Genomic DNA, 24,973 nt, shown 5'->3' with positions numbered 1-24,973 from the left:
ATGGAAAGACTTCAGCACCTCCGGTCCTGCCTCGATGGCGCAGCGTTGGATACGGTTCGCTCTTTGGAAATTTCTAATGATAATTATACAATTTCCATAAATTTATTAAAGCAGAGATATGATAACCGACGTTTAATCTTCCAGGCCCACATCGTAAAGATCTTAGGTCTCAAAAGAGTAGAAAACGGATCCATAATCAAGCTGCGTGAGCTATCTGACAGCTTCAATGTCCATATGCGTGCGCTCAGTAGTCTGGGCACAACAGAGCAGATAGCCAGTGCCATGATTGCTCAGATACTGCTACAGAAGCTTGATGAGGCCTCACAAGCTAAATGGGAAGAGAAATTGGACAACTCAGAGACGGCTCTTCAGATACCCAGATATGAAGAAGTCTCCTCATTTCTTGAGCTTCGTTGCCGTACTTTGGAATCGATGAAATTTGCTCTTACAAACTATTCGTCAAGTAAGCCGATGAATTCTTGCAGTAAGGTTGCTACCAGTAGATCAGCATTTCTCGTAACCGGCCACAGTACTCACAGTTGCAATTTTTGTAATGATCTTGAGCACACAATCTACAAATGCCCAAGATTCGCAAACTTGTCTCCTAGTCTTCGCCTGAATGAGGTCCGAAAGGCTGGCTTATGTTTGAATTGTCTCAAGGGAGGTCATCAGTCGCGACAATGTGGCTCGCGCAGTTGTCGGGTCTGTGGAGTCAAGCATCATACGCTTCTTCATCTCGGCCACTCCAGCACATCGCAGGCAGCAATTCCGCCCCATCAACAATCTTCAACATCAAGAGTACAGACCATCCCTCAGCCCTCAGCACCAGCCACTACTCTCTTATCCAAGGATCGGCACAGCGATGTTGTGCTCCTGGCTACCGCAGTGGTTCTGGCAAGGAATCGGTTTGGCGAGCTTGTTCCTTGTCGTGCGCTTTTAGATTCAGGCTCTCAACTACATCTCATTACAGCCAGATTTGCGAATCTCCTGCAACTTAAGAGAACAAAATCGGTGGCATCTGTATGCGGCGTAGGCGACTCCAATGTTGCCATGGATGGCAGCAGCATTTGCCTCACTCTTCAAGCTCATGCATCTGAATATACAACTAGCATAACGGCTATGGTAGCTACAAATATAACTGGCAGGCAGCCCAGTTCTAATGTGAATACGAGCAATTGGAGCATACCGCAAAATATAGTGCTGGCAGATCCAGCTTTCCATAGGCCGCAACGAGTAGATCTGCTTATCGGAGCTAGCCTGTTTTATGATTTGCTCTGTGTGGGACAAATCAAGTTGATGCCTGGACTTCCATTGTTACAGAAGACTCGTCTTGGTTGGGTTGTATCAGGTGGCGAGGCTCGCAACCACAACTCCGTGCTAATAGCTTCAAAGACGCCTTTGGATCCGATTACAGACTCCTGTGCTGATATCAAGTTGGACAGTCTCGTTCGTCGCTTTTGGGAAGTTGAGCGCTGCAGCGATTCCATTGTAAAGTTCAGCAAGGAAGACTCAGACTGCGAAGCGCATTTTGCGAGGCATTACAATCGATTGGCTAGTGGCCAATATACAGTACGCCTGCCTGTTAAGCTTAGTTGTGAGCTTCTTGGAGATTCTTATGAGCAAGCGCGACATCGGTTTCTCAATTTGGAGAAGAAATTGAGTCGTTTGCCGCATATAAAGTCTCAATACTCAGCATTTCTGAAAGAGTATCTTGAACTTGGTCACATGTCACGCGTTCCTCTAAATTCATTCCATCTATGCAGATATTTTCTTCCTCATCACTGCGTTCTGAAGGATGATAGCACAACTACCAAGCTTCGCGTCGTCTTTGATGGATCTGCATCTACAACAACTGGGCATTCGTTGAATGACATTCTAATGTCAGGTCCCGTCATTCAGCCAAAATTAGTCGACATATTATTGCGCTTCCGATCTTATCCAGTTGCACTCACCGGCGATATTTGCAAAATGTATCGTTGCGTGAAAGTACCTGAGCCGGACAGCTATCTACAATGCATTTTATGGAGGAATTCGCCAGATGATGAGTTGGAAGTTTTCAGGCTTGATACGGTAACATATGGAACAAAACCAGCGTCATTTTTGTCTGTGCGCGCCATGCATCAGCTTGCCGTAGATGAAAGGAACGCATTCCCAGTCGGGTCCGACGTACTGCTTCGCGATTTCTATGTTGATGATTTGATTAGTGGAGGAAATTCAGTCGAAGAAGCAAGACTTGTTATGCAAGAGACAGCTGGAATCTTGGCATGTGGGAAGTTTAAATTGAGGAAGTGGTGTTCAAGCCATCCCATGGTGCTGGACGGCGTAACAGACTGCGACAAGGAATCGCTCATTAGGTTCAATGATGGCAGCGACATTACAAAGACACTTGGCCTTGCATGGGATCCGGCATCTGATCAACTTCTTTTCTCATATCTAGCCCTGAATTCAGCCTCTAAGCCCTCCAGGCGCTCTGTTCTCTCGTCTATTGCTAGGTTTTATGATCCCCTCGGCCTGGTCGGCCCAGTAATAACGAAAGCTAAAATCTTCTTGCAACAACTCTGGAGGCATAAACTTGATTGGGATGAGAGTCTCCCGTCTGCATGTCACACTGCATGGCTAGACATTTGCAGCAACTTTGGCAATGGTCTTAGTAGTGCATTTCCCAGGCTATCATTAATACCAGGATCGAAGGTTGAGGTCCATGGATTCTGCGATGCCAGCATCGAGGCATACGGAGCTTGCATTTATATTGTATCCAGAGGTCAGCATACCATCAGCAGGTTGCTTTGCTCTAAGTCTCGAGTTGCGCCTCTAAAAACGCTCACGGTTCCCAAGCTGGAACTATGCGGGGCAGAGTTGCTTGCGCGTCTAATGAATGAAGTGGCTCGCTTAGGCATTTTCGCAGGCGAGTTTCATTGTTGGTCTGACTCTACTGTTGCGCTTTCTTGGATCAATGACGAGCCCGGACGATTTAACGTTTTTGTTTCAAATCGCATCGCCACGATACAAGATCTCACATCAGCAATGGAATGGCACTATATACCTACAACACTGAATCCCGCGGATATATTATCTCGGGGTGCATTGCCCTCGGATTTAAATGCCTCATTACATTGGTTCAACGGTCCAGGTTTCCTCTGTAAGCCCAGATCTCAGTGGCCAGTCTCAGCACTTCCAGAAAGAACTTCAATTGAGCGTCGAAGAACTGTGCTTCTTGTAAAGGACGCAGTCCATGATGTCTCTATGGACTGCAAGTTTGTGAATTCTTTCGGCCGCTTGCAGCGTACGTTTGCATACGTATCAAAGTTTATTAAAAAAAGTCATGGTCCAGGAATAACCCTAGCAGACATCCGGAACGGCACTCATATACTGTTAAGAATGATTCAACGAACACATCTCTCAGACGACATAAATGCTCTTCGAAATAAAGGAAGGGTTCCGTCATCCAGCAGTCTAGCCTCGCTGTCACCGTTCCTTGATGAGATTGGGCTGCTACGTGTCGATGGTCGTCTCAAAAACTCAACTTTAAATTTCGATAGTCGCCATCCAATTATTTTGCCCAAAGTTCATCCAGTAACTAGAGCCATCATAATGCATTTCCATCAGCGAAACTTGCACGCTGGTCCCCGAGCAGTGCTAGCGTTGGTTCGTTCCCAATATTGGCCAATTGGAGGTAGAAAAACTGTAGCCAGTGTAATTCAGAGATGCGTAATTTGCTTTCGTGCAAGGCCCCGACTCGTTGAACACATAATGGCAGATCTACCCAAGGATCGAGTCGACGGCTATCGGGTCTTTGGAGTGACTGGAGTCGACTTTTGCGGACCCTTCTTTTACAAGCCTGAGTCACGAAACAAGGCGCCTGTGAAATGCTACGTTTGTGTGTTTATTTGTTTTGCTACGAAGGCTATTTGGTTGGAGTTAGTCAAGGATTTAACTACCGCGGCATTTTTGCATGCACTTCAACGTTTCATATGCACCAGAGGAAGGCCAAGTCAAATCTGGTCGGATAACGCCACAAACTTTCTTGGTGCCCGCAATCAGCTTCAGGAGTTGAAGCGTCTATTTCTGTCAGACACCCACCAGAAGGCTGTGAAGGATTTCTGTTTGGCAGACTCAATCGAATGGCATTGGTGGCTTGTGGGAGGCTGCAGTGAAGACAGCGAAGCATCATTTTTACCGATGTGTTGGGTCCTCCGTCCTAACTTACGATGAGCTTCGCACACTGGTTTGCAACATCGCTGCTGTCGTTAATTCACGCCCTTTAGTTTCGATTTCAGAGCACCCATCAGACATAGACGTGTTGACTCCTGCGCATTTCATCAACGGTGGCCCTCCTTCGTCTTTCAGTGAGCCAAACCTAACCGGGCTCAATTTTAATCGTTTGGATGCTTGGCAGCGCGTAAGCTATCTCCAGCAGGTGTTCTGGACTCGTTGGCGGGACGAATATCTCAACTTGTTACAACAGCGAGCGAAATGGAGAACTTCCAAACCTGGCTTGGCTGTTGGCAACATAGTTCTTGTGAAGGATGAGAATCTACCTTCACTTAAGTGGCCACTAGCCAGAATAATCGAACTTATCCCTGGAAGTGATGGCGTTGCACGGGTAGCCCTACTAAAAACTGAAGCTGGCGAGATAAGAAGAGCTACAAATAAGCTGTGCTTGCTGCCCCTTAAGGATTCTGTTGAAGACTAAGTCTTCAACGGGGGGAGGATGTTGGGCTCAGCAATCATCGCTTCATTGTAATTAAGAGCGGCAGTTCATAGAGTATGTTATCATGTAAGAGAATTTGTAACGGAGATCACGCTCTCCCTTTTGCGTTGTCTCTTTCACCCACGCACCGGCTCAGCTTAATCCGCCGGCTCGCGTACATTGTAGTTAGTATGCAATTAACTCTTGTTTAGAGCAGATGCAGTGTTAGATTGACTATTACAAACATAGTAGCGGACAGCACGACAGACTAGTCGCTTGCTCGCGTCTATCACATAAACTCTGTAAACTCTAATAATCGCTAATAAACTAATCACTAAGTAAATTCAATCGTTTAATAATTTAAAGCTATTCGAAAAATCTCGATAGCTCAACAGAAGCTAAGGGTAGTTTTTGACGCATCTGCAAAAACAACAAATAAGAAAAGTCTAAATGACATTATGTGGACGGGACCAAGAGTTCAAAAAGATATATTTGACATTATATTAAAATGGCGACGCTGGGAATATGTAGTATCAGCAGATATAGAAAAAATGTATAGGCAAATAAAAATAGCAAAACATGACCAAGAATTTCAATATATTGTCTGGAGAGATTCTCCAAGTAAAAAACTAAAGAACTTTAAGCTTACCACAGTCACTTATGGTACTGCATCAGCTCCTTACTTAGCCACTAGAGTTCTTTTAGACATAGCCAATAATTGCAATAACGCAACAATTAAAGAAATAATTAAAACAGATTTTTATATGGACGATCTTATGACAGGCGCTGAGTCCATACAAAACTGTAAAGAAATTGTTGAATGTGTTTCCAGTGAACTAGCAAAAGTAGGATTTAATCTGAGAAAGTGGATTTCAAATAAATCAGAAATAATTGAAGAAATAGACAGAAATGAAGAAAATAAGGTGTTAAGCATTGAAGAGAATGAGTCAATAAAAACATTAGGTCTACAGTGGGAACCCCTCAAAGATGAATTCAAATTTAGTTTCACTGACAACAATATTAAAACAATAAATAAAAGAACAGTCTTATCAACACTTGCTAAAATATATGATCCCTTAGGGTGGTTAGCTCCAGTGACCATAATAGGGAAACTGTTTATGCAAAAGCTATGGCTAACTGATAAAAAATGGGATGAAGAACTATCCAAAGAAGAAATCAAAGAATGGAAAGAGTATCAAGATAATTTGAAACATCTACAAAACCTAAGAATACCTAGGTGGGTCAAAATACAAAAAGATATTGAAGTACAGTTTCATGGGTTTGCTGATGCTTCTGAAAAAGCCTATGCAGCAGTAGTATATGCCAAAGTAGGTAATTCGGTAATGATATTAGCTAGTAAATGTAAAGTTAATCCCAAGAAAAATCGTAAAACTATTCCCAAATTGGAACTATGCGCTGCCCATCTTTTGACAAAACTCATTTCTAAAATAACAGAATCGATTAAAATTAATGTTGAAATCTTTGCGTGGAGTGATTCCACTATCACATTAGCTTGGATCCAAAACGGATTGAATAAAAATAAATTCATTAGAAAAAGAACGGATGAGATTAGGAAAATGTCAGAAATTAAATGGAATCATGTAAAATCAGAAGACAATCCAGCAGATATAGCATCCAGAGGAATCAATACTTATAAATTAGTAGAATGCGAAATTTGGTGGAATGGGCCAAAGTGGTTAGCCAAATCAAAGAACCATTGGCCAAAAGAAGAAGAAAATGTAGATGAAGAAAAAATAAGTGTGAACACTATGATAGAAAACTCAGAAAAGAATATAATAGGTGAATTAATCAAACGATATTCTTGTATGCAAAAATTACAAAAAGTAGTAGCATTTATTATTAGATTTATTAAAATCATAACCAAAAAAACGATACAAAAGCCACAAAAATATATAACAGTAGAAGAATTAAATAACGCTAGAATATTAATTATTAAACAACAACAAGCATGTCAGTTTAGAACAGAAATAGGAAAGCTGTTGGGAAAAAAATATTTACAAAATAAGAGTAAAATAATTAGTTTGAATCCATTTTTAGATGAAAAGGGAATACTTCGAGTAGGAGGAAGATTAGAGAAAGCTAGTATTGGATTTGACGTAAAAGCATCCAATTATTCTTGACAAATGCCATTTAGTTAACTTAATAATTAAAGATGCGCACACTATCACTCTGCACGGAGGTATTAATGTAATGAGAAACTATATTCAAAGAAAATATTGGATAATTGGACTCAGAAACTGTCTAAAGAAATACTTACGTAATTGTATTACATGCACTAGATATAATCATACACCCACACAACAAATAATGGCAAATCTCCCTATGAATAGAATTACAATGTCATACCCATTCTTGAATACGGGAATAGACTATGCAGGGCCTTATTATATGAAATGTTCTAAGTATCGTGGGCAAAAAATGTATAAAGGGTACATAGCATTATTTGTGTGCATGGCAACAAAAGCTATACACTTAGAAGCAGTTAGTGACTTAACGTCAGATGCATTTTTAGCGGCAATGAGAAGATTTATTGCAAGGAGAGGAAAATGCTTAAACATATATTCTGATAACGGTACAAATTTTGTAGGAGCAGCTAAAAAACTAGAAAAAGAATTTAAGAAAACAATTCAAGAAAATACAAAAATTTCTTCAACGTTAGAAAAAGAACAAATAAAGTGGCATTTTATCCCGGCGGCAAGCCCTCACTTTGGAGGAATCTGGGAAGCGGGAGTAAAATCAGTAAAATATCATTTAAAAAAGAGTAATAGGAGATAGCAATTTAACCTTTGAAGAAATGACGACACTATTATGTCAAATTGAAGCAGTCTTAAACTCCAGACCTCTATACACTACAGGGGATGATATCGATAATATCGAAGTACTAACTCCAGGACATTTTTTAATAGGTAGACCCACAGTAAGTGAAGTGGAGTCAACAGGAGAAGAAAAAAATAGGAAACCTAGATAGATGGAAACTGATCCAAAAAATGAGGAGAGATTTTTGGAATAAGTGGAAAAAATGACTATTTATATACCCTTCAGCAAAGAAATAAATGGAAAAAGAGATGCCAAATTTAGAAGAAGGGCAAATAGTATTAATAAAGGATGAAAATTGTCACCCTGCTAGATGGCCACTAGGGATAATAAAAGAAGTTCACAAAGGCCAAGACAATAAAGTTAGAGTCGTAAAAGTTAAATCTCAAGAAGGGTTAGTTACACGACCAATCAATAAAGTATGTCAGCTAGGTGAATTAAAAAATGAAGACTCAGACCTAAGAAGCACAAGACAATCTAGCAGAGGGAAAGGAGGATCAAGACTAAAAGTACTAATGGCAATGCTAGTCTTAGCTCTCTTCTGTCAGGTATCAAGTGCAGAAGTAACGAAAAGCGATAAGATAACAATTTCAAAATTAGGTAACAACTCAGCAATCTATTTAGATCCAATGGGTGAAGTAGAAATAGTAACCTCATCATGGGATCTAATTATTTACTATAACCTAGATTCATATTTTGACATGTTAAAGAAAGGGAGTGAATTAGAAGGGAAAATGAGAGCAGTGTGTACGAAACTACAGAGTTTCGAGGACCAATGTAATATAATACTAAATAATACAAAAAGACGAATAGCAGAATTAGAAGATAATAACAAACTATTTATACTACAAAATAAACCAAGAACCAAACGTGCACCTTTCGAATTCATGGGCTCATTATATCACTTGCTATTTGGGATAATGGATGCAGACGATCGAGAACAAATGGAAGAAAACATGGTCAGTTTATTAGACAACCAACATAACATAAAAAAATTGAGTGAGAAACAGACATCAATAATAGATTCCACAGCAAATATACTCAAAAGAACCACTGAGGAAATCAATATTCATTTCAATGACATGAATATACGTATAGACAATATGACAGAATTGCTAAAAGAATCGTATTATGTGTATAAGGAAGCAATTAATTTCTTTATGATAACAAATCAATTAAATGCCTTAATTGAAGAATGTGACAAGATTCAAACAGGGGTAATAAATATGCTAATTGATATAAATCATAGCAGATTAAGCCCGGTTATATTGAAGCCTTACCAATTTGGGGAAGAAATAGCCAAGATAAAAGAAAGTTTGTCCGAGAATTTAGTCTTACCAGGGAAAAGGACAGGTACAGAACTAAAAGAAATATATCAATTACTTACAACGAAAGGAACCTTTATAGACAACAAAATAATAGTTAACGCCAATATTCCGCTATTCAGCAGATACCCATCTCATTTATATAAGGTTATCCCAATACCAGTCTACAATGACGACCAAATGATAATGGTACACCAAAGAACAGAATATTTAGTGTATAACTTCGAAATTGATTCTTACCACTTAATGGCCGAAGCCACATTAAATAAATGCAAAAAATGGCAACCAAACAAGCTCATATGTGAAGGTAACTGGCCCTGGGATAATGCCAACGATAACAGCTGCGAAATATCACCATTCAAGCCAAACCGACCGGCGAACTGTATCTATCAAACATTAGTTCATTCAAAAACATACTGGGTTGAATTGGAAGGTAAAAGTAGGTGGTTATTTAAAGTACCGATTAATGAAAAGCTAAGCGTACGATGCAAGGGAGCACAGCAAGAACTAATAGAATTACCAGAACAGGGTGTGTTGAAAATGAAATCAGATTGCACAGCTCGATCAGGAGATAAGACCATAATAGCTCATAATAATGATATTCACACTGAAAAATACGAGAAAATCGCACCCTCATACGTAGGAAAGATTGTTGACGTTCCAAAAATAGTTTGGAACCCATTAGCACTATCAAGAATAAATCATACGAAAGAAATTGAGCATTTACAAATAGCAATACAGCAAATGAAGGAGAGCCATATAGAATTAAAAGGGCTCCATTTTCATCACATATCAGGTCATGCTTCTATGTTAATAAGTATTTTGATTGCATTAATATTAATCATATATACAATAAGAAAATGTAATGTAAAGAGGCGATTAAAAGCTATAACATTTCCTGGTCCCATATAATTTGAAATATAAAAAATATACAGAAAAATACTCGATAACCTGCGCGTTATCCGACAAAAAAAATTTATTCGATAACCTGCGCGTTATCAAACTAATATTAAAATGAAAACAAAAAAGCAAATATATTTTTTGGCCCCTCTGGCAGAATGTTTGAAAACATGCGAATACTGGATGACCTGCGAGTCATCGAACAAAAAATAAAAATTTTTACAACCACAACATTTTTGGGCCCCTGGCAGAATGTTCAAACATGAACATACATAATAATAAAAATAGAGACAGTACTCGAATAACCTGCGCGTTATCCGACACAAAGTAATAAATATGTCATCCCTTAGTTGCAGCGACCAATGCAGCGTCTAATATATGTAAATGTAACGTGAGCCTGGGCCCAAAGATTCAAAAAAAAGGGACACTTAAGTAAACATCTGGGCACTTGTTTGTGTGAGAAAATGCACCCTTCCAGTGACTGGAAGTAGTTTTAATAGTCTCTGTTAGGTATATAAGAACTAGGATTTTAAGCAATAAAGAGTTCAGTTAAGATCTTGAATTCGGCAAATGTGGAGTGTTTTTCATTTTAACGCTCTAACACCAACCTTTTTCATTACATTGTCTGCTGCAGATACTAGGTGGACCGAACTATTAGTCATTTTAAAAAGAAATGTTGATAAAATAGAAATTTCAGAAGACAGCGCAGCAGCTTTACAGTTTTCGGAAAAAGCGAGACTTATTAGAACAGATCCAGTGACCTGTGCTCGATATTTTGATTATAGGTATAGACAAGTTCCTAAATTAATGAAAAATTAGGAAGTATTTTCGGCAATCATCCAGTTATAAAATACTAGTTGTCCCGGCGAGCTTCGTACCGCCTAACAGTCTCTATATATATAAAAAAAAGTAGAATTTGTTACAGAACTTATAATTCGAGATCTGCTGCACCAATTTTCATGGTTTTTGATTTGTTGGATTTGTCTCTGCCCCGAATTGGAAACAGGCATTGTATTTTTGAGTGCTCGCTAGAAAAGTAGGGAACGCAATGGCTCTGGTGGCGGGACCACTAATAGCAATGTCACTTTACCACTAAGGCAGCACAAACCGGGCGTTTCACCAGCAAACTTCAATGCGCCACAATGCTGGCAAACAACGTCCATTGGACCAATGCAAACTAAACGATTCAAGCTATAGTCAATGGTGCAATCATATCGAAACGCTTCTCGATTCAAATCAATCCTTGAACCATTTCTTATTGCCATTTCACGGGCTGCCTCTCTTTGAGAAGCACGAATTAAGACCCTTCTTTGCTGGGTACTAACGCGGAGCCTTTCTCGGGCGATTTCTCGCTCTTCGTCAGATAATTGACTCGCGATATTCCGTTGCCTAATTGCATTATGGGTCCGCCGGGAAAGATTAGATCTTCTAGGACGCGGCATTTTTATTAATAGTAATACTGCCCTCGCACAAAACCATATAAAACAATCGAGAAATATAAATATAAATAATTTAAACAAATTTATGTTTGAGACAAACAAATACCTGAACTTTCGAGATATTTAGCTTTTGTACGCACGCGCACAATTATTATTTATAAAGTTTAAAAGTCCAAAAATATAAAAAGCCAAAAATACACTTTTTAATAATTAACTTTTTTTTTTTTTTTTGAATTTCGAATTTTGAATTTTTTATTTATTTTTTGAACAGTCAGGTTTTAATCTTTTGATTTTTTTGAATTTTTGCAGATTTTTTATTTGAAATATAATTTTTGATTTGGAAAAAAAATTTTTGTTTTGTTTATTTTTTATACCCTGAACCCATTGAAAATGGGAAATCAGGGTATAATGGTTTTGTGAAATGTATGTAACAGGCAGAAGAAATCATCGCAGACCCCATAAAGTATATATATTCTTGATCAGCACGACGAGCTGAGTCGATATAACCCTGTCCGTCTGTCCGTCCGTCCGTATGAGCAAAAGGATCTCAGAAGATATAAGAGCTAGAGAGCTGAAATTTGGCATGCATACTCGTGTATACCATAGGCAGTACAAGTTTGCTTTATTTTTTCGATAACTCGTCCGATAACTTTTTTATCGAGAATAATCGAAAAATCGACTTGGTTTTTTCAGCATAATTTTAACACTTTTAGACCTGGAGACTTCAAATTTGGGTTGTATATAAAGTTAATGGATACAAAGATTTTGTAAAAAACGCATTTCAAGTACTAGAGACTTGTGCTTTGGAATGTACACATATTTTAACCATATGATTACGAAAAGTTTCATTAAGATTGTATGTCTACAAAAGAAATTATTCAACAAATAAATTCTCATAATATTGCCCACATTACAGCGCAGCCCAAGCGCAGTCGCAGAGCACGTACTTATAAGTGCATGTGTATGTATGTGAGCATAAAAGAAGTCCAGACTGATTAGAATATCAGCTTGGAGGGTTCAGGGTATCTCCTAGTCGAGCAGTCTCGACTGGAGCCTTCTTACTTGTTTTGAATAGTCTTTTTTTTTTTTTTTTTTTTTTTTTTGTTGAATAGTCTTTTTTTTTTTTTTGTTGAATAGTCAGGTCTGCTCGAGGCTGTGCCGTAGACTGACTGACTACATTTGTTTATTTACTTCTATACAGGACCGAAACAGTCACTGTTGTCAAGGCTACTGAGTATAAATGGAAATTTGAATCTTTAGGGAAAAAACCGCGTTTTTCAAGTATTCGTCAAATTTTTTCAGTATTTTAAAGATCTACTGACCTACTCGTGGCGGAGACAAATCCAACAAATCAAAAACCATGAAAATTGGTCCAGCAGATCTCGAGTTATAAGTGCTAAGACACTTTTACACAACTCTCTTTTATATATATAGATTATTGGCGTGTTGAATTCCAACAAAGAGGTTCTCCTCATATACACGGAATGTTTTGGCTTAAAGATGCCTCCAAAGCTAATCTTGTTGATGACGAAAGTAGCCAGAGGTCTATTTCACCCGTAATAGAATTTATTGATAAATTTATCACTTCTGACGTGACTGATGTAAATATAAATAATTTGATTGAATACCAGAAGCACAATCACAGGCATTCATGTATGCGAGTAATAAAGGGAGCTCGATTATGCCGCTTGAGTATTCCTTACCCTCCAATGCCAAAAACAGAAATTCTTTTTCCTTTGTCGGAAAGTGAACGTTGACTCAACGGCTCGCATCACAGAAATCATCAAAATATTAAAATTTTCTTAAATATGTCATTCGATAGTGAAACTTTGCTATCACTCAATTCATTTGACAATTTTTTATGTCATAATCATATTAACCTCAGTTACGAGGAATACTTGATGGCAATCAGGGTTGAAAAAACCCAAAATTTTCTTAAAACGTTGCTTTAACGCAATTAAAGTAAATGCATATAATGAGCATTTACTTTCCTTGCAAAGGGCTAATATTGATATTCAATTTATATTAGATCCTTATGCTGTTGAAGAGATCAAATCTCGTCACAATTTCACCATTAAGCAAAAGCTGCAACATATTGGCCACAAGTTTATTTCTGGCACTGAGATATCCGCTCAGGAAGCCGCGACGCTGGAATAGAGAGGAAAAAAAAACAGCCTGAAAGTAGGCAATCCGCTGAGCAAGGAGTGGCTTAGCATAGTTGAACGCGATCACGGATGTGGCAATCCCGAATCTGCATTAATAACAGGAGACATTGTCACTCACCTAGGCCATAAAAAAAAACTGTTCCCAAGCGATGACTTGCCGCTTCATGGGATCGGCCATATATTCTCTTTCTTTCGCATCTCAACCACCGACTAAAAAGGTTGTATAAAAATTTCGCTGTGAAGTGGTGAAAAGGTAATTTGAGAATTGAAGAAAAAAAGTTTTAAATTGAAAGTATAATTTTTTTTGTGCAAGTGCCAAACTAATTAAATCGGTAAGAAGAAAGTAGTAGTGCGCATTTCATTAAGTCAGTATATATGTGTAAAATCATTTCGCACAAACCTCTTTGCAGGTTTGGCACCCAGTCAAAAATTTAATTATACTCATTCACGAAAGTGAATCAGTATATTGGTTTTGTGCAATGTCCGTCTTGCTGTCCGTCCGTCTGTCCGTCTGTCCGTCCGTCCGTCTGTCCGTCTGTCAGTCTGTCCGTATGAATGCAATCTATTTCGGCGCTATTGAAGCTAGAGACTTGAAATTTGGAACACATACTCGTGTATATCTCCGATTTATAAAGTGTTAAAATTTTCTTGATCCGCCCACTAGGGGCGTGGCAAATCGGAAAATGCATTTTCCGATATACCAGAAATCATGTTAGTTAAAGAGCTAGAAAGCTGAAATTTGGTATGTAGGTCCGCGTTGACCACCCAAGATCACGAGCTATGGCGGATATATCTACGCCCATTAAGGGCGTGGCAAATCGGATAAAACTGTATCTCCTAAAGTTGTAAACCTAGAATGCTGAAATTTTGCACGTCAGCTAATGGTATGACTCTATAAAGTCTATAGATAAAATTATATGTCTATGCCCATTGGGGGCGTGGCAAATCGGACCTGAAGATATAGTGATTTTTTAAATTCTCCTATATTTTGGACACTACTGATGGCAGAGACCTCAAATTTTGTATATATACTCGGACTGATCACCCAAGACCAAAAAGTTTTGTCGGATATATGTCCGCCCACAGGGGGCGTGGCAAACCACAAAAGTTTATATCTCCTAAAGTATAATAGCTAGAAGCTTTAAATTTGGATAGTTGAGTTACTGGTAGCCTCCTCTATCGATTCCCCAAAAATAATTTTTACGCCTCTTTAGGGGCGTGGCATATCGAAAAATACCCTGTAATTTTCACATTTTTTGAGGGTAAGCATTCAAACTTTGCAGTTAGGGTACCGTTATCTCTTTCTAAAAACTGACCAAAAATGAGGTGTCTACGCCCAGTTGGGGCGTGGCAAATCGGAAAAACCTGTATATTCTACAGTATTAGAGCGAAACTTAACTACTAAATTGTTGATGGGATGTGAATGAGTATTCCGCAGTCGGTAACGCCCGACTGCAACGTTCTTACTTGTTTTTTTTTGCCAGCGTGCAATTAAGTCTGCAGCCGCGCACACTAAATATTATTTGCTGTCAGCGTTAATATCACCCGCTGCATAAAAAAAAACGTAATGCATAATCACTAATCTTCTTCCTATTACCATTCCACTATCGTCATTTCAATCAGCTGATCTAAGGTTGAGAGAAAAAGCTCTCCAAAAGCTTTCTTATTTGCTTATATTCTCTTATGCCTTCTGCCCAAAACAACAATTTACATATGTATAATTATTTTGTTTATATTAAATCTAATGAAGTTTAATTAAGTTTCATTATTTTGGGGCCATGCGGCGCGTTTTTATAGGTTTTTCTTAGCTCTCCAAGCTGGTAATGGGATCGCTGATAATATAGGCAGGTAGCCAGCAATCAACGTAGGGTGGGCACGGTCGGTCGCCTTAATATCGAAGGCCGACTTTTGCTGAGCAGGCACATAATTGCTTGCGCAACGAGACCCAGCTTGGACAGGTATGTTCGTGTGTGTCTAAATCTGTTCTATCTCTCTCTCTCTCTCTTATTTTCTCTCATCTAAGCAAGTGGCCGAAGATAATCGTTTGCACGCGATTTTTATTAATAAATATATCTTGGCAGCGCTAGGAGTCGCAGTTCCCCTCTTCTTACCCCCTTCCCTTCTCCGGATGACCCATTGGCCGGATCCAGCGCGTGCACTGCTCTAATCCTCCTATTCCACCATCTGCGCTTGATAATGTAACTCGTTACAATGTGATGATAGTACCGTTTTTTTTCGTTTATGTTTTCTGCCGTTTCATGCATGTAGTTTGTTGCTCGGTGGTTCGGCGTTCGCTTACCATAGGGTCAGTCAAGTAAGTATCCATGTAAGGACTAGTGGGGAAGGTAGTTCAACTACGGTCAATCGCCACCTCCAGTACTACAGGAATGTGTGGCAGTGTATGAATGAAAAAGTGCGTTAACTTCGCTCTACGAATTTCGAGCCCCACGTTGGGCGCCATAAAATTTTGTAGTAGACGTGGAGTGTGTTTATTAGCTGCTGCTATGTAAAAAGCTCTGTCTTGCTCTATGCATTACCGGTCCCTGCTCGGGTGCCAAAATTCATATAATGCATAGAGCTAGCTATAGATCGAGAGGTAACGTGCGGGATCTCCTGGTCCCTTAGCTCATTCGGGAGTGTGGGGGGTTCGTTGTTACCTCTCAGATCTTCGAACACAAATCTTAGTTATGTTAAGATCCCATAAAGTTTTTGGTCCAAATGACCGAAGTGAAAAGGAAAGGGAAAGACGAACACAGAGTTTGTGAGTATACCAGAAACAAAAAAATATAGGAATAGGCGAGGCCTTTAGATGGTGATTGGCACACGCTTCTCTACTCTACCCTACCATGGTTTTTAATAGAAAATTTGTAAAAAAAAACCCCAAGGAGAAGTTTAGAAGACTTCCTACCCCATTATATAACCAAATTTACTTGAATCCTAAAACGTCATATTTCTTTTTTTTAATAAGTGGTGAAAATTGTCAAATTCATTTTTTTCCAAATTTATTGGTGAGTGCACAGACGCAGAAAATTAAGGTTCTTAGAACTACTTACAATACTTAGATAGAAACTTTCGCAATGCTAACTAACTACACGATTACTTATTTTTTTCTGCTGGTTGTATATACCTAAAATATCTTTTAAATTTAATATTTATCTATTTATTTTCATTTTTATTGATAAAAACAAGTAAGAACGTTGCAGTCGGGCGTTACCGACTGCGGAATACTCATTCACATCCCATCAACAATTTAGTAGTTAAGTTTCGCTCTAATACTGTAGAATATACAGGTTTTCCGATTTGCCACGCCCCAACTGGGCGTAGACACCTCATTTTTGGTCATTTTTTTAGAAAGAGATAACGGTACCCTAACTGCAAAGTTTGAATGCTTACCCTCAAAAAATGTGAAAATTACAGGGTATTTTTCGATATGCCACGCCCCTAAAGAGGCGTAAAAATTATTTTTTGGGGAATCGATAGAGGAGGCTACCAGTAACTCAACTATCCAAATTTAAAGCTTCTAGCTATTATACTTTAGGAGATATAAACTTTTGTGGTTTGCCACGCCCCCTGTGGGCGGACATATATCCGACAAAACTTTTTGGTCTTGGGTGATCAGTCCGAGTATATATACAAAATTTGAGGTCTCTGCCATCAGTAGTGTCCAAAATATAGGAGAATTTAAAAAATCACTATATCTTCAGGTCCGATTTGCCACGCCCCCAATGGGCATAGACATATAATTTTATCTATAGACTTTATAGAGTCATACCATTAGCTGATAAACTTAATGATAAACTTGATATGCGCACTGTAATTACGGACATTTTAAAAAAAATTTGAAGTCTCTAGCTCCTGTATCTTCGGAAATCGACGCGTTCAAACATACGGACAGACGGACAGACAGACAGACGGACAGGGCCAAAAAAAAACTCAGCTCGTCGCCCTGATCAAGAATATATATACTTTGTGGGGTCTGCCACGCCTCCTTCTGCCTGTTACATACATTTCAACAAAACCATTATACCCTGATTTCCCATTTTCAATGGGTTCAGGGTATAAAAAAATGTTTGAATAAAAATATCACAATGAATAAAAATGTTCGTTTTCTTGCGTTTTTCTATATTATGTATATATATATATATATATATTTCTGTGAATTGATTTGTTTTTTTTTTTTTATGCAGCAAATATAAACATAAATATATAGAAAAATAAAAATAAATAAATTACACTGAAAAAAAGATGAATAAAATTTAAATTAAATTCAAATGAAGAAATAAAACAAAAAATTACTATAATATAATAAAGCTAATAATGCTAGAAATAAAAATAAAATAAAAATAAAAAAATATATATATAAAAATATAGAAAAATAAATAACAAACTTTCTAAATGTAATTTTTATAGACACTAAAACATATATATATATATATATATATATATATATATATATATATATATATATAGAGAGAGAGAGAGAGAGAAACACTTTTTATACTCATTCACGAAAGTGAATCAGTATATTGGTTTTGTGCAATGTCCATCTTGCTGTCCGTCCGTCTGTCCGTCTGTCCGTCTGTCCGTCCGTCCGTCCGTCCGTCTGTCCGTCTGTCCGTATGAACGCAATCTATTTCGGCGCTATTGAAGCTAGAGACTTGAAATTTGGAACACATACTCGTGTATATCTCCGATTTATAAAGTGTTAAAATTTTCCCGATCCGCCCACTAGGGGCGTGGCAAATCGGAAAATGCATTTTCCGATATACCAGAAATCATGTTTGTTGAAGAACTAGAAAGCTGAAATTTGGTATGTAGGTCCGCGTTGACTACCCAAGATCACGAGCTATGGCGGATATATCTACGCCCATTGGGGGCGTGGCAAATCGGATAAAACTGTATCTCCTAAAGTTGTAAACCTAGAATGCTGAAAATTGGCACGTCAGCTAATGGTATGATTCTATAAAGTTTGAAGATAAATTACAAGTCTACGCCCATTGGGGGGAGTGGCAAATCGGACCTGAAGATATAGTGATTTTTTAAATTCTCCTATATTTTGGACACTATTGATGGCAGAGACCTCAAATTTTGTATATATACTCGGACTGATCACCCAAGACCAAAAAAAATTTGTCAGATATATGTCCGCCCACAGGGGGCGTGGCAAACCGCAAAAGTTTATATCTCCTAAAGTATAATAGCTAGAAGCTTCAAATTGGATAGTTGAGTTACTGGTAGCCTCCTCTATCGATTCCCCAAAAATAATTTTTACGCCTCTTTAGGGGCGTGCCATATCGAAAAATACCCTGTAATTTTCACTTTTTTTGAGGGTAAGCATTCAAACTTTGCAGTTAGGGTACCGTTATCTCTTTCTAAAAACTGACCAAAAATGAGGTGTCTACGCCCAGTTGGGGCGTGGCAAATCGGAAAAACCTGTATATTCTACAGTATTAGAGCGAAACTTAACTTCTAAATTGTTGATGGGATGTGAATGAGTATTCTGCAGTCGGTAACGCCCGACTGCAACGTTCTTACTTGTTTTTATATGTGGATGGCAGAGCAAAGCGGAGACACAATTAGCACACACACACGTATAAGAGTTAACATGCAAATATAAATATATGTGTATAAATATAAAGATTTAAAATAAATTATAATAAAACGACAAGGATATGTTTTTTTCTGTTTTATCTTTATTTATTTTAATATATGTATATATGGTGCGGAATGTACAAACAGGTGTGCATATATATATGTGTATGTATATGCAATGGGAGCCTTGTATGTACGTACATATATTGCAGTGAAATCGCAATTAAATATGTGCAATCGGACTATATGATTGGATTGAATGTTATGGTTGAGCTGCGACAAGACACAAAGGATATTGTGTATTATGTCTTAGCAAAACGGAAAGATTCGGAATATGTGAATATGCAACGGACTTGAAGGTTAGTGCATACATACATATATGTATGTATGTATGGCTATGGACTTCACGTACCTGAATATATAAGAATATATATATTCAGATTTGTGTCTAATATATAAGAATATATATATTAGTGGGATGTAACTTGCACAAAGTACAAATATGTATATATACAAATATATATGGCGGAAATGTCGTATAACAAATGCCGGTATGCACTGACCTATGCAAGTTGCAGTGAAACGAAAAGCAATCAATTACTTATCTCAGAACTCCCAAGAATCGCTGGTGGATGTGTTGATGATATCCGGCTCGAAGGACCAAATGTTGTAGTGTGGAGTCTTCAAATAAGGACACGTGGTGGTGATTTTAAAAACTATTTTATTCGGCACGCGCAAAATGGCGATGTTGGATATTCAAGTAGTTGCACAAGGAATCAGTGAAAAAAAGGTAGTAATAGTAGAAGGAGTAGTACTTGGCGGAGGGCCAAGTACTGAGAGCAAGCGGTTATGCTATTAACAGAAAGCTGTTAATAGCATAATCGGGCTCTGTGGGGGAGGAGCAATCCTGTTAATGGGATCTGGCATTAACAAACAATGATTTCAAAATATAACCTTAATAACTACAAAAAATCAAAATCCATAACAAAATTCCATTTCATTTCCCTTAATCGCTACAAAAATCAAACTATGCCTCAAATCCTACTCAAATCTTATTCACCATAACAAAAAAATCTATTTCATTTCAATATCTTTGCTTATTACCTACAAACATGTTAGGTGGGAAAGAAAATGCCACCTTACACCCCCCCTTACTACGACAGGGAAATTACCACGCCCCCCGATGAATTAACAGTCACCGTATAGGCCTGTTCCCCCGCCGCGACCCGGAAGCGGGTCCTCCTGTGCCGCCGTCCTCGCGTCTCCCGCCTCAGCAGCTGGATCACCTCCGCACTCAGCTCGGTACCGGCAGGGTGTACTCTCCAGCCGATAGGGATTGACGGCAACATTCTCCTCGACTCCGCGTCCTCCTCGCCGAGTACCTCCTCGAGATTTACCTCCCTCCCGTCTAGCAACTCGGCCATGTCTGCCAACAGGCGCCTTTCCTCGCTCGAACGAGTCTCCGTCGACTCATCTCGGCGCTCGCTGCGCCCTCGGCCGCTCGTGGACGTACTCCTCTCCCGGCGCTGCCGATGCGTGGACGGACCTTCGGCACCGTCTGTCGTTTTCCCTTGACTGGCGGGGGTGCGGGAATCCGATTCGCGTTCGGACACCGGTCGTCCTCGTCGTCGTCGCCGGCGACGCCTACGCTCGGCTGCTTGTCCGCGACCCGTCGGGCGCTCTGTGCCGGACAGAGACGCACGCGATAGACGTCGGTTTTCGACCGTGCCCGGCGTATATCGTAGCGTAATCCTGACGGATTCCGGCTGTCGCTCTTCCTCGGCGTCGACGCTGTTCCATCGCGCCTCCCCGACACGTCCAAGTGTTCCTCTTCCAATCCATCTCGCGCCGCGGTCTCCGGGGCGGGGTTATTGACGGAGGGACTACGCTCCCTGCCGCCGTCCCGCCCCCGCGACGGGGATCCATCGTCGATCTCTCCGGTCGGGATTTCTTCCTCCTCACTCGCCGTCCATGGTGTCAGAGTCGCCCATCCCGACGAGGCTGTGTCGTCCGCACATCTCTGTACATACGACTCCGGGCTGCCCGGTGGGCGGGGAGGGAGACGGCGGCTCCCTCCACGAGTGGTGGCGTTGTTCCTCCCCCTGGGCACCTGGATGTACACTGTTGTGTACCTGGCCTGTATAAACTGTATTAGGCCGTCCATCCGGCTTGCCACGTTCATCGTCGAGCGGAGGGCCGTGTGCACGCGCCGGGGTGGCGCCCGCTCCTCTTGGCGGCGGTAATATTCTCTACCGAGCCTCGGGTCCCTTTGTCGCCTCTGCGCCTCTTCCCGGGAGAACGACTCGGTGCTGTCGCTGCTGGTGTCCTCGACTTGGACCGAGCCCTCATCATCGCTGCTAATCTCGATGACTTCCTCCATCTATTGACCTCCCTGTAAGTTCGGAGTTTATTTTTAGTCTTCTGTTTTTTATTCGTGTTAATGACCGAAACGGCCCTCTAACTACTGCGTTAGTGTTAGCATTAATAGGGGTCTCTACGGGGAAGTTAGTGGTTTGCGAGACGTATAGACCTATCAAGGCCTTTCGTCGTTATTGTCGGGGACAGCGGAGTTCGCTCCTCGTTCTTCGTTTCCCCGGTCTCGGTTACCGGGATCATGTCAATTTCCTCATCTCCTTGATGAAATGGCTTCAACTGTGCAATGTTGGCCTTTTTTTTGCCCACCTTAAATGTTTGTAGGTAATAAGTAAAGATATTGAATGAAATAGATTTTTGTTATGGTGAATAGGATTTGAATAGGATTGGAGGCATAGTTTGATTTTGTAGCGATTAAGGAAAATGAAATGGAATTTTGTTGTTATGGATTTTGTTTTTTGTAGTTATTAAGGTTATATTTTGAAATCATTGTTTATATTTCAGTTGTAGGACGTAAGTTGATATTAGTTGATTATTATTAGGCAGTAAGTAGAATAAGCGTTAGTTCGTAAGGTAGCACTAAGTAGTTAATAATTAGATGTAAGTGCCGTAGCGATTAGCTTTAGAAAGTGAGCGAAATTCAAATGAGTGGGCGGGCACGCGATCAGCAATGCAACCGTGCAGCTCGAAAGCTCGCGGTGGAGAATTGCATTGCTGGTCGCGTGGTAAAATCTGCACGCGGCAGAAGAGGATTGAAAGCTGCGTGCAGATTTTAGTCAGTCTGGAGCTCTCGATGTGAGCCACTGCCGCCGATTTAGCTTTTTTCCCGTCAAATCTGTCTGTTTCCGAAGACCAATTGCGGGAAGCGGGAATTCTGGCTTTTTTAAAAAATGAATTAGGCTTTTTTTCGCTTTTTTTTAATACTGCCACCAATGAAAAAATGTAGCAGCGCGGTTGCCACTTGTAAAAAAAAAGTTTGGTATTAAAATCTTCCATTTTCGATAAACCTGTGAAGAACTTTGGTAAAAATATACCAAATGTGTCAAAGAGTGGCAGCTTTATCATACGTTTATATCGATATTCGCCAATATTAACACCACTACTTTACACAAACTGTGATCACAATAAGTGGGATTTTTTCGGCTACAAATTTCGCCATGCCAAAAGAATATAAGCAAAAGTGCCGTGATGCTTGGATAAAGAGCGAAGAATTCAAGGATTTGCTTCGCAGGGATGACACGGACGACACAAGGGTCTATTGCAGTTATTGTAAGACTACAATAACTGCAAAGCTGAGCGATCTTCGTGCTCATGCAAGCACGAAAAAACACACAAGTGCGTTGGGTGGCTTCCAGCAAAAGAATAAAATTGATTTTGGTACCTTGCCTACAAAAGCTTTGGAACAGGAAGCAGCATTGTGTCTGTTTATTGCACAGCACACAGCTATGGCACAGGTAGACCATTTGGGCAATTTATGCAGCAGCCATTTTGATATTGCAACAGCCGGGCGAATAAAGCTTCATCGCACAAAATGCACCAGTATTATAAAAAATGTCACATTGTGAGCAGACGTGCTCAAAAGAGAAAATAAAATCGATTAGCAAATATAAAAGGTTATAAGACGACAAGGTTTATAAAGTAAGGAAATGCACTTAGAGATGGTTGCGTATTTATTCGTAGTTAGCTTACTAATCAATTTACTAGTTTCTTAATCATAACTAACCACGATAACACTAACTGGTAGTTTGAACGAGGTCACGACCCGTTCGGAGGAAGGTCAAAAGTCTGGCAGTAAAATCGCGTGGTCTTGAGTGAACGCCGGCGGCAACGCTGGGCGTTCCTCGATCCGCGGTCTACCAATCGTAGTGGTCCCACTAACACCCCACGGCACGCCTTCGCAACCCCGACCCCAGCAATCTGGAGTGCGCTTGATCGCGCCACTCGATCGCTGCCGCCTTCCCGCGTGCAAACGCGTGGGCGTGGTCGGCGAGTTCAGGCCGCGTGGTCGCTTAACGTATAACAACTTCCCCTCCCTCTCCCATTTCTCTAACCATGCACAGTCCCGTACTAACTTATAAATTTTTTGTAAGTTGTGGCCCTGGGCAGACTGAGACTCTGACCCCGGCTGAAATAATGAACCTTACAAGTGGCGCCCGAGTAGGGACACGCGGGGTTAGAGAGAGTGTGGTATACGGCCGGCGTAAAAACCCGCCAGCATACCCAAATAGAGGTGACGGGCAATTATTTTTTAAATTATTTTATATAATTTCGATTTTTGTTTTAATTTACACCCACCACTATATCCAAACCCTCACCCTCACCTTTGTAAAAGGCGTATTTCAAGTACTAGAGACTTGTGCTTTGGAATGTACATACATTTGAACATTATGATTATATTCTGAAAGAATACAATCATTAAGATTGTACGCCTAGAAATTAAATTATTCAACAAGTACATTCTTTTAATATTGCCCACACTGCAGCGCAGCCCAAGCGCAGTCGCTGATTACTGCGCAGTTAGCAGAGCGCGTTCTAATACGTGCGCGTGTATGCATGTGTGCCTAAAAGAAGTGCAGAGTGATTAGAATATCAGGTTGGAGGATTCAGGGTATCTCCTAGTCGAGCAGTCTCGACTAGAGTCTTCTTAGTTTGGGTTTGACCAATAAACGAACAAGCTATAATTCCATTTCATTGTTTTAACTTCGTGCAAAGATCACAAGTAGACAAGACAATAAATTGAAACTTATACGCGGGTGAGACGTAACTAACCAATAAGTGTAAAAAAAGGAAGATAAGCTGGTGAAAGTTGTAATAAAAAAAGAAAAAAGAACATATATATACATCGAGGCGATTCGTTTCTCTTTCTTGTTTTTCGTCTTAGCTGCCAACGTACCAACGACTCTTTTTAAATGCTCTTTCTCGTTCAATAGTCTTTTACCAAGTGTGATTTTTCCTCTACTGTCAAAACCTCTAGTTCTCGTCGCATATTTTGTTCATAAAAAGCATAGCGACTCTGTGTGAAGAGCATAACTAGCCGTCGGTCTCTCACCCAGCGACATCCGGGACCACGTTCAGCAACAGCCACTGTGACAATACATACTTTAATTGCACTACAATACTAAATCAATCGATTAACACGAATTTCCAGTTTTTCTCAACACTACTGCATCAAGAATCAATTGTCACTTCAACAACAGTGTAATATCGCACTGATACGACACGGCCATACTGACGGTTACACGTCCCTGTGTAATTCATTTCTCATAATATCATTCCGACGCGGCCATACTGGCCCTTATTCTACATTACCTTCTATTCTACATTACCTTCTACTATTTTATTTGAGACAAAATTTGAGAGATTGTAATGGTCATAAAAATGTATATAATGATAATTGAATTGCATACCATTTGCGACAAATTTGTCGCCTGCACTGCAATGTCAGCTGAGCTTTCAAAAGCTAACCTTTCAAGATCGAGCTTCTGAAAAGCCCTAAAAGCTTTGAGACACAACTGGTAAATTGCACCCAGCTTCGCTTCGTACCTATAAAAAGAGCCACGTGGATCTTTTTCATTCTTTTTCCGGCTATAACACGAGATCACCATTTGTCAAAAATTCGCTTAAAGAAAATTTTTTTTTGTGCTGAAAAATTAA

General features: G+C 39.9%; 1 protein-coding gene across 1 annotated transcript; it reads left to right on the top strand.

The window, feature by feature from the left end:
* LOC122757841 lies at positions 1 to 13,346 on the top strand. Its single transcript, XM_044011407.1, has 3 exons — positions 1 to 54; positions 145 to 3,139; positions 13,219 to 13,346. Exons 1-3 carry the CDS (start codon positions 1 to 3, stop codon positions 13,344 to 13,346), a joined length of 3,177 nt encoding a protein of 1,058 aa, XP_043867342.1.
* Positions 13,347 to 24,973: the final 11,627 nt, after the last annotated feature.

This window comes from Drosophila mojavensis, unplaced genomic scaffold, assembly GCF_018153725.1.
Source record: "Drosophila mojavensis isolate 15081-1352.22 unplaced genomic scaffold, ASM1815372v1 contig_136, whole genome shotgun sequence".
NCBI lineage: Eukaryota > Metazoa > Arthropoda > Insecta > Diptera > Drosophilidae > Drosophila > Drosophila mojavensis.
The sequence above is the reverse complement of the archived record's forward strand: the minus strand, read 5'-3'. Positions and strand labels throughout refer to the sequence as shown.